Here is a 15,701-nt window from a genome sequence, read left to right as displayed (position 1 = left end):
GGTTCGATTCCTGGTCTTGGGTCACTGTGTGGAGTTTGCACATTCTCCCTGTGTCTGTGTGGGTTTCCTCCAGGTGCTCCGGTTTCCTCCCACAGTCCAAAGATGTGCAGGATAGGTGGATTGGCCATGCTAAATTGTCCATTAGTATTAGGGGGACTAGTGGGGTAAATGCATGGTGTTATGGGGATAGGGCCTGGATGGGATTGTGGTCAGTGCAGGGTCAATGGCCTCCTTCTGCACTGTAGGATTCTATGATAACATCACATCCCTCTTTCTTCTCCAAACAAAACGTCCTGCCCTTTTATAGCGTGTTACAATATAATTTTTCCTTGCTATGCCTGCTCCCCGTCTCAAGTCTCTGACTTCATAAATTCAGATGGTCTTGAGGCTTTACAGTGTTTTCACTTCTTGATCTGTCATGTTTTGGAGGAATGGTACTCTGTGTTTCTGGTACTTGGTTATTTCCATTTAATTTTTTTTTGCGCTTCTTCCAGTTATATTTCTCTTTATTAAGAGTTTATTGGTAGTCTTTAAGTATTTCTTGTTCCCAGGTTACTATCATGAATGGTATTGTCTGCTTTTTCCATACACTGTGGATTTATCCCATTCTTTCTGAGAAGAATATGCACTCAATTCACTCCTGACATGAATTTGAATTTTCTTTCTCCATGGTGTCCGCCATATTATTGCTGGATAGATACATTTTGCAAAAGGAACCTTCATTTGTATCTGTCTCACAGTTTCAGCAAATCATCCATTTGCTGTCGCATTTTCAAATCATTTCTCAAGCTTATGAAGCTTTTAATTCAGCTCAGTAGTTCTCAGCATGTCTGAGACATCCAGAGTTCTCCGGTCTTTCACACTGGTAGAATTTTCCAGTCCTGCCAACAGCTCACCCCACCCGTGGATTTCCCTCTTGTGTGGGGTGACATCAATGGGTATTTGCATTGACAGCAGCAGGACCAGAGAATCCCGCCACAAGCAAACAATGTGCCACTTCCCGCTGGCAGGAAACACGCAGTGGGGAGGCTGCAGAATTTTGTCCTCAGTCCTTCTTCTTCTCCTAAGTCCTTGTGTGTCACTGTCAGATTTACATTTTCTGATTTTGTTTTTTCTTTTGTTTCTGTGATTGCAGTAAAACTTTGTCCTTGCCCTTTATTTGATGTCACTGGTGGCCAAGACTGTCTCTGCAAAATCTGAACTTGTTTCAGCTCTGTAATAATGCTACTCATGGCTTAATTAACTCTTGCAGTATTCCCCTGTATTTAATTTCTTCTTAAACAAATTATGAACAGTAAAATACAATAAATTCTCATTTTTTTTGCAGTAAATCACAATCTTTACCTCCTCTGGCTGAAATGGTTTTCACAAAATTTTTAGCTTTAGTCACGTTGCCGGTAGTTGCTTGAAAAATGGAATTTTGCCATGTTTTAAATGAATGATCAAAGATAACAATTGCAAAATAATCCATTGGGTCCAAGTCATCTAAAATTTTTACAAGAGCTTCATTTGTCTGGAAGATACAAAATATCAGTTTTGTAAGTTAAGAGCATCAACTTTAACAATTATATTAACTATAGTGCACATGAGGCTTTGATGCCATTTTTCCCATCCTGTTGCAATGCTGTATAGATGACCTTCAGCAATCACAGCTGAACATTGAACAAATCATTTTGGCTAGCATTGCAATACAATAAATTCATAAGCCAAATATTAAAGTATTAACTACATTGAGAATGTTGAAATACAAAATATTCTAGTCTAGACTGAATCCAATAGGATATCTGTTTGCCTTCTTATGGGACAGCATGGTGGCACAGTGGTTAGCACTGTTGCCTCACAACGGACCTGGGCTCAATTCCTGGCTTGGATCACTCTCTGTATGGAGTTTGCATGTTCTCTCTGTGACTGTATGAGTTTCCTTCGGGTGCTCTAGTTTCCTCCCACAGTCTGAAAGACATGCTGGTTAGGTGCATTGACCCGAACAGGTGCTGGAGTGTGGCAACTAGGGGAGTTTCACAGTAACTTCATTGCAGTGATACTGTAAGCCTTACCTGTGACTAATAAATAAACTTTAACTTTTAACTTTATTGAGGTCTTTATTAGGTTATGCGTCTATTATTTCCTACTGATGCAAAGTGAGAATGTATCTGTGCTCTCTGGTGAATGGCCGATGGAGTTTAATTTAGATAGATGCGAGGTGATACATTTTGGTAAATTGAACCAGGGCAGGACTTACTCAGTTAATGATAGGGCGTTGGGGAGATCAAAGAGATCTAGGGGTACATGTTCATAGCTCCTCGGAAGTGGAGTCACAGGGGGACAGAGTACTGAAGAAGGCATTCAGCATGCTTGGTTTCATTGGTCAGAACATTGAATACAGGAGATGGCATGCCTTGTTAAAGTTGTACAAGTCTTTGGTAAGGCCACACTTGGATTACAGTGTACACCCTATTATAGAAAGGATATTATTAAACTAGAAAGAGCGCAGAAAATATTTACTAGGATGCTATCGGGGCTTGATGGTTTGAGTTATGAGGAAAGGCTGAGGGGCGATCTTTTTTCTCTGGAGCGTAGAAGACTGAGAGGTGATCTTATAGCGGTCTATAAAATAATGAGGAGCACAGATCAGCTAGATAGTCAATATCTTTTCCAACAGGTAGGGAGGGGAGTCTAAAACTAGAGGGCATAGGTTTAAGGTGAGAGGGAAGAGATACAAAAGTGTCCAGAGGGGCAATTTTTTCACACAGAGAGTGGTGAGTGTCTGGAACAAGTTGCCAGAGGTAGTAGATGCGAGTACAATTTTGTCTTTTAAAAAGCATTTAGACAGGTATGATGGGTATAGAGGGGTATGGGCCAAATGCAGGCAATTTGGATTAGCTTAGGGGTTTAAAAAAAGGGCTGCATGGACAACTTCTATGACTCTATGGCTCTCTGTCCATCAGTGAAAACTCAAATCCTGTACTGTAATAATTAGAGTTTGTGGTATTAATTGGTCATTTTGTTGACCTGATGACATGCTTCATAACATAGTGGATGGAATTTGCACCCTCCTGGCAGCATGTTTTGCAGTGGTGGAAGTGGCCATCTTAAGTGCCATCAGGATCTTCCCGTCAATGGATTTTCCTGTTTTGGCCAGCTGAGCAGCATTTGGTGTCTGCTATGGCTCAATGTAGCATGCTTGCTTCTGCACCAGAAGGTGACTCAACCACAAAATATCTTGGTTGACATTCCAGTCTCATATTGAGAAAGTGCCATCTTCGAGACGAGATGTTAAATCGAGGCCCCATCTGTCTCTCAGGTGGATGTAAAATTCCCCATAACACTACTTCAAAGAAAGGTGAGGGGGGTGGTTCTCCCTGGAATTCTAGCCAACTACTAACCCTTAACCAATGCCCCTAAAACAGATTACCTGCCTTTTAACACCTTGCTATATGTATGTTGGCTGCTGCACTTCCTGCATTAAAACAATGGCTACATAAATGATTTTTCCCCCTTCTCTCTCAAATTGGTGTATATGTGGGTCAAGTTAATCACTCTTCTAGGTAAGAAGAGGGAGAGAAAAACAAAAGGATTTCTATACTTCCTTCCTGCACCAAAAATGTTTCCTTGAATGGATGTTTATTAAAAAAATACTTCTACGGAATGGTGTACGTGTGAATGATTTAATTAAGCTGGGGAAGGAAAATGGGGACCAATTGCCTGGAAGAGTTGAGAGATGAAAGGATGGAGGTGCTAAATAAATGCATTTGTAATGAAGCTATGTTTTTGTAATTAAATAATCCAAGTTGAGAAATTTTCATTTGGAGATAGAGAGGGATTTAGTTTTTCCAGCTATTCAATTTCAAAGGAAAGTAAAAGACTTTTACATAAGAACATAAGAAATAGGAGCAGGAGTAGGCCATCTAGCCCTTCGAGCCTGCCCCGCCATTCAATAAGATCATGGCTGATCTGTTGTGGATCAGTTCCACTTTCCCGCCCTCTCCCCATAACCCTTAATCCCCTCTCTTATCAAGAACCCATCAACCCGCTTCTTAAAAATATTTAGCGAGGCAGCCTCCACCACTTCAACGGGCAGAGAATTCCAGAGATTCACCACCCTTTGAGTGAAGAAGTTCCTCCTCAACTCCGTTCTAAACCGCCTCCCCTTTATCTTGAGGCTGTGCCCCCTAGTCCTACTGTCTTTTTTGAGCGGGAAGAGTCTCTCCACCTCTATCCTATCCATCCCATTCATCATCTTATACGTCTCAATGAGATCTCCCCTCATTCTTCTAAACTCTTCTTCTAAACTTCTAAACAGCTTTCAAAAGTTTCATAATTAAACAAGGGGAGTTATTAAATATTATTTGATCCCAAAAGTGGGGGTAATGGGAAAGACTAAAAGATTTTTTATAGTTTGAAAAAAGTTCAAAGACATAATGAGAACAATTGAATTGAAGATGAAGTGGAAAATGATACGTGAGGAGAGATGTTGAATTGATTTGGTGTGGCTGATTTGGGAAGACTTCTTGGAAACAGCTCTGTGCTAGGAGGAGAATCAGCAGCCAGTCAAGCTAGAGAAGTCTTGAGATGCACAAAGCGCTTCGGTCTTAAGTCTTGGATTTCCACAGCAGAGTGTGAGTAAGTTTAAGAGGTCACGTGGTATATCTTTATTTAAGTGACAGCAGTTTTGCTTGGTACAATATTACTGGATTTTTATTGTTAAATATCTATAAGGGAGTGTTGCCTGAATGGGCCTGACCAAATATGGAGTCTTTTCGGGATGTTTTGTAACACTATTTTTAACTGTGTAATTGTAATCTTATGCGCTTAATTTTTCTTTTCTTTCTGTTAATAAATCTTTTACTTCTAATTTTTAAAATCCCAGAAGTGTTGCTAAACTACTTGATGTTGAAATTTTCTTTTCATTTTCAGAATACAAGAAAAAAGGTATAACCCATTAGCCAAGTTTCCTTCCAGTATTTGGTTTGCTTTGCGATTAACATCTTGTGTGGTTATTACCTGACGCATTTTAGTCCCACTCATTGATCCACTGTGGTCAATCACAAAGATGACATTTTTAGGAATCCTGGATAGATCAGTAGGTGCAAAATGATGTACAAAGTATCCATTTACAATCTGAAAAGATATAAAATATCAAACAAAAATCACCAGAAAAAATAATCCTTTAAGGCTTTGATTTTAATATAATTCTTAATTACCTGAACATTACCAGCAGACATGACTCTATTAACATCATACTTTATGGTGAAGTCTCCATCCAGAATTGTTTCATCACATTTAGGACATTTGCGTTGTTGCTCAAGTGTAGGGTTGAAGGAAATGTGTCCCTGATTGAAGCAGTGACTCAGTGTAAATTTTTATAGTTATATACATGTAGTATATAACTTAGATAAAGTTTTTCTCTAAGAAAATGTACAAAGCCACCTACCCTTGTTGCAGTAAGAGTATTTTTTACAGTCGAAGTCAGGTTATTATTTAGGAAATTGGCATCAACGTTCAGGAAGGCAATGCCTTGAGGTTCAAAAATGTGTACATCAATCTGGAAACAGCAATCCAAAAGGTAGGAGAATTGAATTATCTTATGAGAAAATTAAAAACAGCCACACCTAAAATATGTTAGTAATGTCGCTATGTTAGAAATGTACCTGGAAGTGTTTGACAAGTTGCTGGGGTTTTACTCTGATGTTCATCTCATATTTCCCCAGGTTACGTTTTAACAATTCTTCATAAGTTAGTTCAAATGTAACCTTTTTGGTTGGTCCAATATTTACTGACACTGTAAACATTTCCATTTTCCTTCCAGATGTTCTTTATAAATTAGAAAACAAAAAACAGAAGTTAAAATGTTGTACAAATACAACAAATAGATACATTGAGGAAGAAGTTCTCATTATCTTGCTGTCCCACTGTTAGGTTTACGTGATCGTGACAAGTGCTCCATAAAGAATGTCCAATTTTGGAGGTAGTTTAAAGTAATGCCCTTCACAACCACAGAATGTCATAAAGTGCTTTGCAGCAACTGAATTACTTCTGGATTGGATTCATGATGGTAATGTATGGAAACATGACAACTAACTGGCACCTAATAAGGTCCAATAAACCAATGAAATAAACGACCAGATATAATCTGGTTGAAGAAGTGAAAGCAAATGGAAATAAGAAATTAATTTCAAAGTAGAATTTAATCTCAGTTTATAGTTTATGAATTACTCAAATAGATTGGAACCATGTGGTCTCTCCTTCTATCTGTTATTCTTATAATGTCAGAACTCAATGATGCCAACTGCATCAATTATAAAGATTATATCATATGGTAACAGTTTAGTCACTTATCTCAGCAGGGGGTTTAATGTGATCTACATCATGAATTAATTATTTGACCCAGCATTGTTTGTGCGGCCAGCAACATTTTTTCCAAATGTTAAATATTTCTCTGAACCTTTGCCTCTTTCCTGCCAGACAGTCAAGAATCAGTGAGTAAGATGTGCTGCGCATGAAACAATATTTAAATTAAAATCCTGCCTGTTGTGGATGGATGCTTCCTATGCATTTCCCTTTCTCAGCAATGTGTATGATGCACATAAAGTAAAAGTAAAGTGAAGTAAAGTTTATTTATTAGTCACAAGTAAGGCTTACATTAACACTGCAATGAAGTTACTGTAAAATTCCCCTAGTCGCCACACTCTGGTGCCTATTTGGATCACTGCACCTAATCAGCATATATTTCAGACTGTGGGAGGAAACCGGAGCACCCGGAGGAAATCTACACAGACAGGGGGAGAATATGCAAACTCCGCACAGACAGTGACCTGGGCTAGGAATCAAATCTGGGTCCATGGAGCTGTGAGGCAGCAGTGCTAACCACTGCTCTACTGTGCCACTCCCATACACAGTAGCACAGTGGTTAGCACTGCTGGCTCATAGTGTCAGAGACCCCAGTTCAATTCCAGCCTCGGGTCACTATCTGTGTGGAGTTTGCATGTTCTCTTGTGTCTGAGTGGTTTCCTCCCACACTTCATATGGGAGGAAACCGGATGTAAGGGTTAGGTTAGCTATGCTAAATTGCCCCTTAGTATCTGGAGGATTTGTAGGATAAATACATGGGACTACAGGGATAGGGCCTGGGTGGGATTGTTGCCTATGCAGTCTCAATGGGCTGAATGGCCCCCTCCTGCACTGTAGGGATTCTATGATTATGCATTATGGCTCACTGTCCATTGGATTTGTTTGAGTTACATCTTTCAATTGGGTGTAAACAAAAATCTATCCATTTGGTATGCATAATGTAAGTGTATTAGTCTGAAGAAATGTAGGTAGATGAAATGTTTCTGCGATGTTCCATTACTAGCAAGAAAGAGCTACATGTGGGCAGTGAGCATAGAAGGGCATACAACAGTGGAACCCCCATTTTCAAAACATCAATCTTAGCTAGTTCCCTGTTGGGCGTTCAGAACACCAACACCATCCCTCACATCAGAAGATTGTGAAAAAATATATCTGCATACATTTAATGAAACATGAGCCAGTAGGTTGGCAAGAGGTGATGATAAATGGATTCCTCCACTGGGGGATGGGATGAGGGGCACTGCCCACTGGAGTTTTGTGTATTTATGTGCATTTATTTTCTGTTTATACTGACTTTTACTCACCAGGTAGTGTGGGGAATAAATTAATGAAAAAATGCAAATCACAAGTGAGGTGGTCTGAACTTATTCTTACTTTACAAGCCCTGCAGTCTGTCCTTGTGAAACCGCTTGTTGGTACTGTTCCTGAGCAACTTCTTTCTCTTTCACAGCTCCCACATATGTCACTCCATCCAGAGTCCTACAGAGAGAGAAATCATATGGATGATACAATAGGAATCTCATTCATTAATTTTCTCTCACACACCTTCCACTAGTCATTTTAGTTCAGTTGCCTGGAGGGCTGGTTAGCGATGCAGAGCGACGCCAACAGCATGAGTTTGATTCCCGTACCGGCTGAGGTTATTCATGAGACCCATCTTCTCGACCTTGCCCCTTCCCCGAGATGTGGTGATTCTCAAGTTAAATCACTACCAGTCAGCTCTCTCTCTCAAAGGGGAGAGGAGCCTATGGTCATCTGGGACTATGGCAACTTTACCTTATCTTACGTTTTCTTTATTTTGCGAAACAGGTCCACACAAAAAACAATTAAGAATAGAAATAATTACATCATGTTTCGCAAAACTTTTTGTTAACAGCATATATGTTGAGTAAATGGTTATTACTGGAAAGCCAGGGATAGAGGAGTGAGAATTATTTTGCAGAATTATTCACTAATATACTCAACATAGGCAACTTGCAGAACTTCTTCATCACTGTTACTGGAAGTTACTAGCAGATTTAAACCACTTCTCTTAATTCTATGTATACAGTTCAAAGCGGAAGCTACACACTATTTTAATAGGCTTTGAATTATTAATTTCTGTGCTGTATTTTAATTTATATTTGTGCACCTAGCAGCACGACTCCAAAAATACCAAGTGGACATTGGGTGGGCCCAGATGCAGAAAAATGAGTGCAAGATCGTCTCGAGAATAGGGATGAGGAATCTCTGAGAAAGTGAGACTGGACAGGAGGATCATAGACACAGGGAGTAAGGAGGAGAAATTTCAAAAGCAGAGTGGGGGTCAATTCCAGAGTGAGCAGGCTGCAGTTACCTTGGGAAGATGCTGTAAATGGAAATTGGAAAGATGGCTTTTGGGGCACAGCAAGGTCAGAGAGGAAATAGGATGGGATGTTGGAGGCATAAAGCAACAAGAACTCAAAGCCATGAAAGACATAAGCCCAGGAACATGGAATTTGCAGCAGTACAAGTCCACATAGGTTGCCAACCTCTGGAAATAAAATGTCAGAGAGACAGAAAATGAGGAGAGAAATGCACCTCAATGGACTGAAAAGAATCAGCTGTGCTTTCCCAGGTAATCAAACGTCAGTTCTGAATGTTGAAATAAACATGATTAATTAGAAATCTAAAAGGATTTAAAGTGGAATAAAAGAGGTTTGAAAGTTTGTGATCCACCTGTCCTGTATTTCACCCCAATCTCTGTATCACCAATTTATGCCCGTTTTTTGAAATTACTAGTAAATAACATACTCAATTTTGGAATTTGAACTGAATGTTCCTTGCACATTGAGTTCAGAGAACTGGAGCCTTTTATCTGTTTCCTGGAATTCCGAGTGGGAGTTTGGATTCTGTCCAGTGTAATCTACAGATTAATAATGAACCCAACATGGGCAGTGCCCAATTGATTTGTCTAATGCAATACACATGCATTTGAAAACCAACTTCATAGCTTTGAACAAAGCCTGAGTCACTTGAATTACTGAGCAAGTGATTTCCTGTCGTGTGCATTAAAGATTCATTTGGAAGTGGAACAGGATGGCATGATGGCACAGTGGTTAGCATTGCGGCCTCACAGTGCCAGGAACTCAGATTCAGTTCTTGCCTCGGGTGACTGTCTGAGCAGAATCTGCATGTCCTCTCTGTAACTGTGTGGGTTTCCTTTGGGTGTTCCAGTTATAAAGAATGCTCGATGCTCAATGGGCAGTGCCAAGATGTCCCCTGGGCATAGACACTTTGTCCCTTAGAAAGTGCCAGGGAGCCCAGGCTGACACTGCCAAGGTGCATATCCAATGCATATCTGCATATCTAATGCAGCTCCATGATATTTTCCGGCACAAAGCTGATGGCACTGGAAATCTGGTGCTGGGAGGTGTGCTCGGGGCTGGACGGATTGGATGCCATTTAAATTTTCCAGCCTGCTGCACTATATAATCAGTGCAGTGGGATGGGAGAATTGCTCTCACTGTATTTGTTAGAAACACAAAGGTTTTCTTCATCCTTACTTTGAAATACACACAGCATTTTTGAAACATTCACACTGTGGAATTTAATTAGATCCAGTTGGATCTCTAACAGATATTTCTTTCAACAAAGAATAATCTTGCACACACTTCCTAGCTTTTACTAAAGCATTTACAACTCATTGTATCACTGCTTGAATACCCTTTACACAATGACATTTCTCAACCTAAATGTATAACACAGAAGATCAGTTACAGAGGAGCTGACTGACACTGTAGCTGACACTCACATGCTAAAGTTGGTAATGAAGGCTGTTTTGGGTAGCTCCATTTCAAAGAAAGCTTCCTTTGATTCATTTGCTCGATTTGCCACCCGGCTGATTACCACATTGTGAGCAAATCGAGATGTAACTTTGGACTCGATCTTCATCCCATAGATTTCAATGTCCCTCCGAGGCTGAAGAAAATTAAAGGGTAATGTTTCAGGGAAAAGTGATTGATGAAAGAAAGTAAAATATGAGGAAATTCAGACTTAAATTAATGTACCATGCTGTTTTACTGCAACATTGTGATAATATTCTTACTTGTGCAGGCTTCGCTGCCGTTAGGCTAACATGGTACAAATGGAGGAACAACTTATTTGCAGGACCAAGATGCTTATTTACAAGATGGTGATCCTCAGCATGTTGCTTTACAACATCAATGACTGGATAACATACAGCTACCAAAGAATAAAGAACAGTACAGCACAGGAAGAGGCCCTTTGGCCCTCCAAGCCTATGCTGATCACGTTGTCCTATCTAGACCAACCACTTGTATCTTCCTATTCCCCAGCTGTTCATGTGTCTATTAGGATAAATCCAGTGCCAAGAACAAAGATTCAATAACTGTCCAACGTCCGCAATACATCCTTGGTACTATATGGAAAGACAACGCCAGCAACATTTCAGTCCCTTCTAGGGCAAACATTCTGAGTATGCTAGCACTTTAAACAAGGCTTTTCTGGTGGGGAGAAATTGAACATAGAACATAGAACACTACAGCACAAACAGGCCCTTCGGCCCACAAGTTGCAATTGGGCCACGATCTACTGGTGTTTAGAGGAATGAGAGGTGATTATATTGAAGTATGTAGGATGCTGAAGGGACTGGACAGGGTGGATACCAGGAGGATGTTTCCTCTAGTGTAGACTAGAATTGTAGGACACAATTTAAAAATATGAGATCTCCCATTTGAAATGGAGATTAGGAGAAATCAGAGCTGTTAATCTGTGGAAATCTATTACGCAAAAAGCAGTGGAGGCAGAAGCAAAAAACAAAGAACAAAGAACAGCACAGCACAGGAAACAGGCCCGTCAGCCCTACAAGCCCATGCCGCCCTTTTTAACACACAGTGAGTGCCTTATTCAAGTCTTTCGTCGATGTTTTTGTCTACTTCTAGTGGACTCCACAATAAAGGGGGTGCAAATTTAGGGAATTATATATGCGCCAAATTAAGGGAGATCCAATTCAGGGACAATTTATTGACATCAATCAGCCTAAAAAGCATGTTTTTGGGATGTGGGAAGAAATCGGAGCACCCAGAGAAAACCCACGCAAGCACGGGGAGAATGTGCAAACTCTCACAGACATTGACCCAAGTCGGAGATCTGACCCAGGTCCCTGTAACTGCACAGCAGACAGTGATAGTCACTGAGCTGTCATGTTGCCCGTCAATTAGTCCAGTTTAAGCATACACTGAAGGACCTGAAGCACTAGGCAACTCTCGAAGCAACATCCAAGAGCAACCCTCGCATGACCCACAGCATGTATGCCCCTTGTTGGCCAAAATTTAATTTAATTTACTCAAGATGGAGTTAAATAGATCTTTGATAGACTAGGAAAGCAAGGATTATGGGATGCAGACAGGAAAGTGGTGTTAAGACCTCAGTCAGATCAGCCTCTCACCAAATGGTGGAGTAGGCTCCATAATCCTTCTCCTAAGTCCTGTGTTCCTATGGGCAGGGGCTGAGGATGGAAGATGGCTGCATCCCAGGGATAGGCTTTATAGGAGGCAGCCCATGCCAGGACACTTAAAAATCCCCAATATCAATCATGACAAGTAGGAAACTCAAGCTGGTGATTGATGCGAATAGTGACACCAGCTATGGGCAGGAACTCGCCATGGCAATGACTAAAGCTTTCAGAAATTTCAAAGCAGACACCAGCCCTGCAACTAAAGCATCTGCAGAGATCATTTCACATCGCCAGCAAGGAACAACTTCGTGTAACTCACTTGTGACAGATTTTGCCTTTTCAGAATGAGTTTGTTTTGGTCAACAAAAGAAGTGCAGCAAATGATCTTATCTGACCTCAGCAAAGTTCTCACAGATGGGAGGATGCCAATCAAAGTACATAAAAACCTTTCTAGAATCTAAGACCAGCGGCGGGCTGGAAAGTTTCCACCATTCCCGCTGGGAGACGCAATGCCTGATCCCATGAAATGTTCTGCTATTCAGCTCATTAATTATGCATTCATGAGCAACTCAGTGAATCTCATGGTGGGATGGGCAGGAAGTCTTCAATCATGCTGTTACCTCATAGGGTCCAAGGTCCTGGTGTCATATTTAAATGGCACTTGGACAACCATTCACTCAATGCGGGCCAGGAGCTCCACATTACTCCTCCAGAGTTCCTGTGGCTGCAGCGCATACTGCAGAAGCTGGTGAATGAGAGAAACCACATTCTGGGGTATATAAGGGTGCATCTGGCATTGTCTTTTGCTCATTTCTATACAAGAACACCGTCATGATACATCCATGGTCAGACCTATGTTCTCCATTGCAATGGGCAATGTTCTCAAGCATTTTGTCCTGTCCCTGCTACCTCTACTCACTTAGGCCTTTACTCTACCTGGCCCTGTGCTAACCTGAAATGGGCCCTTCTTCTCCTCGTCTGAATGAGAGACATTTTCAAGACAGAGTTGCCTCCAGCCTGCATCATCGATATCTCAGTGGACATGTGAACAAATTGAAGTGATATATTTAGTGAGCATGGCCTTTATTGGATTCCCTCCGCCTCAAAACCAGCAAACTGATGCTAAAACTGTTGCCTGGACTACATCTAGACGTGGCATCCCCGACCCATCCCTTCAGGCAAAGGATATCCCAGAGGACTGGAGATGGATGTTCCCCCTGTTCAAACATGGTAGCACATGGTGAACTTGCTCTCTGACTAGGATAATGAGAGCCATGCGCAAGAAGCTTCCCATTGACTCCACACTGAGGTTGCCCAGAAATCCATGGAAGATCCTACCAGAGTGAACAGCTGAAAAACTCTGGCCTATAAATTCCCATTGATGAGGGGCCTAATTTGGAGGATGATTTTAAGTCCGGTGAGCTGGCCTTTTATTGAGTGTGTATGAGTTGCTGATGCATGTAAATGGGATTCCTGACCTTGCTCATTGGGAAACTTGATCCTGCTTTAACCCATCATGAAAGTCAGGAGAACAAAATTCCCACATCTTATCCCACCGTCAGGAAGAAAATACTTAATCTCTGTTAAATTATGTGCCCCTGTTCACCACAATTCCAGCTGCTGGCAGGACTGGAAAATTCCGTCCAATATTTTTTGGTCTAAATGGTCAACTAGTATCCATTGAAATATATTTTACAGAACTATAGACCTGATAAATTATCAAAACAAAGTCAATCAAACCATTGTTCAGGGCAAGATAAAATAAACTCAAACTGTACCTACTTTTTTTCCATCCTCCACAGGGCTTCTTTTCTATTGCCAGTCAAGAGAAGGACAAACAGATTATAAAATGCATGTATTGTATACATAAATTATACAAGCAAATAGAGTTAGTGAAAGAATTAAATTAAACTAATATAATTTTGTGAATTATACATTGCACTCCACGAATTCACATGAGGTTCATGTACAATGACGGTAGACTATATTTTATGTTTAATAGGGCAATGTATTAGTAAATCCAATAAATAGGGTCGCTGAAGCTAATAATAAAAGACTTGTCTGTTTCTCAGGCTGCAGTTAACTGTCTGGTATCATCTGAGCACAAAAAATTGCAGCTTTCACTTTAGTTGAAGTGCCATCCAAAAAAGCAGAAGGATACTGATACAAAACAAAATGGTGATACAGTATTAATTAGTATAATTGATGATAAAGATGCTAAATTTGCATTGATGTTGTCAGCTAAGGGGCGGCATGGTAACACAGTGGTTAACACTGCTGCCTCACAATGCCAAGGACCTGAGTCCAATTCCTGGCTTGGGTCACAGTCTGCATAGGGTTCTTTCCATGTCTGCATGGGGTTCCTCCAAGTGCTCAAGTTTCCTCCCACATTCTGAAAGACGTGCAGGATAGGTGCATTGACCATGCTAAATTCTCCCTCAGTATACCTGAACAGGTGCCGGAGTGTGGAGACTAGGGGATTTTCACAGTAACTTCATTGCAGTGTTAATGTAGGCCTACTTGTGACACTAATAAATATACATAAGAAGCTAAGAACAAAGCAAAACACGTCTGCCAGCGAATTGAATTGCACACATCGTGAAGGTAAGTTTAATGCTGGACAGCGATGATCAGACTATAACTTAACTCAAGGGTTCAATTGGGATTCATAAAATTAACCTTGGTTTATTTTCACACATTATCTCATTTGGAAAAGTTGCCAAGATTGGTGCATCATTCTTATTTGTACTTGAGGGTAGGTAATTTGAAACGAGTTTCACTCACACAGTGCATGACTTAGATATCACAAGTCATGAGGGTAACAACATCTGACACAGTTGGCATTGGTGAAAAATTCAGCCACAAAGTGTATAAACAATTTAGTCCTTTTATATTTGAATTGAAATAACATTTTTCAGTTATTTCCAATGAAGAACTGTAAATTTGCATGCTCAGATTAAGTTGCTGAATACCTTCGGGGTTCTTCTGGCCAATGTCAAGACACTTGGCAAAGAGTTTGCATAATCGCTCTGCTCAAGATAAAAGTTAAAAAGTTTAAACAGTCAGTCAACAAATTAAGAAAGTTATTAAAATACTTAGCAATATAAATAGTTCATTACCTTATGATGTTCTGATTCTGTTATTATGAAATCAGATGATATTAGTGCAGGAATAGAAAGAAATAAAAGATAGGACAGCGTTTGCTTCATTTTGCACAATCATGTGAAGCAAGTGAGGTACAGGAAACTAAGCTTTATTCTGAATTCTGTTAATAAGCAACAATGGCATTGACCCTCCTCCTACAACTACAGTAAAATGTTGACTCAACTGAAGTTATCATGTAAACATTCTGTGTAATTAAAGCAAACAAAGATGTTTTTGGACAAATTGTGAAACCTGGACAGTTAAGTCCAAAGAGTACTTAAGTACATGGAGCTCAACATTGAAATATATTTTTAATCTTCAGTGGGATATGGGCATCACTGGCAGTGTTTACTGCTCATGCATAACCGCATTTAAGAATTAACAAATTAATTACTTTAGTCACAGGAGTGCAAAACCTGAAAATGTTCTGCTGGCCTCCCACTGTAAGAGAAGAATTTCAGGTTCAGTGAATGTTCTAATCAATTTCTGTTGGAAAATTGGCAGACTACCTCTTAAAAAATAATAGCGTTGGGTCTCAGCAGTTGAAGACGTAGATGGAGAAAGAATGACTACAACAATGATTTAACAACAATAATGGCAATAATGACTTTGAAATGGTTATTCTGGCTGAGAGTTAAGCATGCTGGGATTTTTAGTCAACTTGTAATTAAAATGAGATGCATGTCATAGACTTACTCTGGCCTGGGAACATGGTCTGAAGTTTCCTCTGTTGTCTAAATAAGGGAAGTTGTTTAGTGGCCTCAAATTTCCA

At 40.3% G+C, this 15,701-nt stretch overlaps 1 protein-coding gene across 1 annotated transcript in view; it reads right to left on the bottom strand.

The window, feature by feature from the left end:
- LOC145362480 (inter-alpha-trypsin inhibitor heavy chain H3-like) overlaps window positions 1-15,054 on the bottom strand; it is a 92,447-nt gene extending 77,393 nt beyond the window's left edge. Inside the window, exons 1-10 of the mRNA XM_080218495.1 lie at window positions 14,905-15,054; window positions 14,758-14,814; window positions 13,568-13,597; window positions 10,121-10,287; window positions 7,723-7,827; window positions 5,649-5,811; window positions 5,432-5,542; window positions 5,202-5,330; window positions 5,002-5,118; window positions 1,345-1,513 (exon numbers count right to left, since the gene is read on the bottom strand). Of these exons, the coding sequence (XP_080074621.1) occupies window positions 1,345-1,513; window positions 5,002-5,118; window positions 5,202-5,330; window positions 5,432-5,542; window positions 5,649-5,811; window positions 7,723-7,827; window positions 10,121-10,287; window positions 13,568-13,597; window positions 14,758-14,814; window positions 14,905-14,994 (1,138 nt within the window). The 5' untranslated portion in view covers window positions 14,995-15,054. The remainder of the gene's footprint in view (window positions 1-1,344; window positions 1,514-5,001; window positions 5,119-5,201; window positions 5,331-5,431; window positions 5,543-5,648; window positions 5,812-7,722; window positions 7,828-10,120; window positions 10,288-13,567; window positions 13,598-14,757; window positions 14,815-14,904) is intronic.
- Window positions 15,055-15,701: the final 647 nt, after the last annotated feature.

The sequence above is a fragment of the Carcharhinus amblyrhynchos genome, chromosome 3 (assembly GCF_965287045.1).
Source record: "Carcharhinus amblyrhynchos chromosome 3, sCarAmb.v2.hapA, whole genome shotgun sequence".
Lineage (NCBI taxonomy): Eukaryota > Metazoa > Chordata > Chondrichthyes > Carcharhiniformes > Carcharhinidae > Carcharhinus > Carcharhinus amblyrhynchos.
Note: the sequence above shows the minus strand (reverse complement) of the source record. Positions and strands in the feature narration are given on the sequence as shown.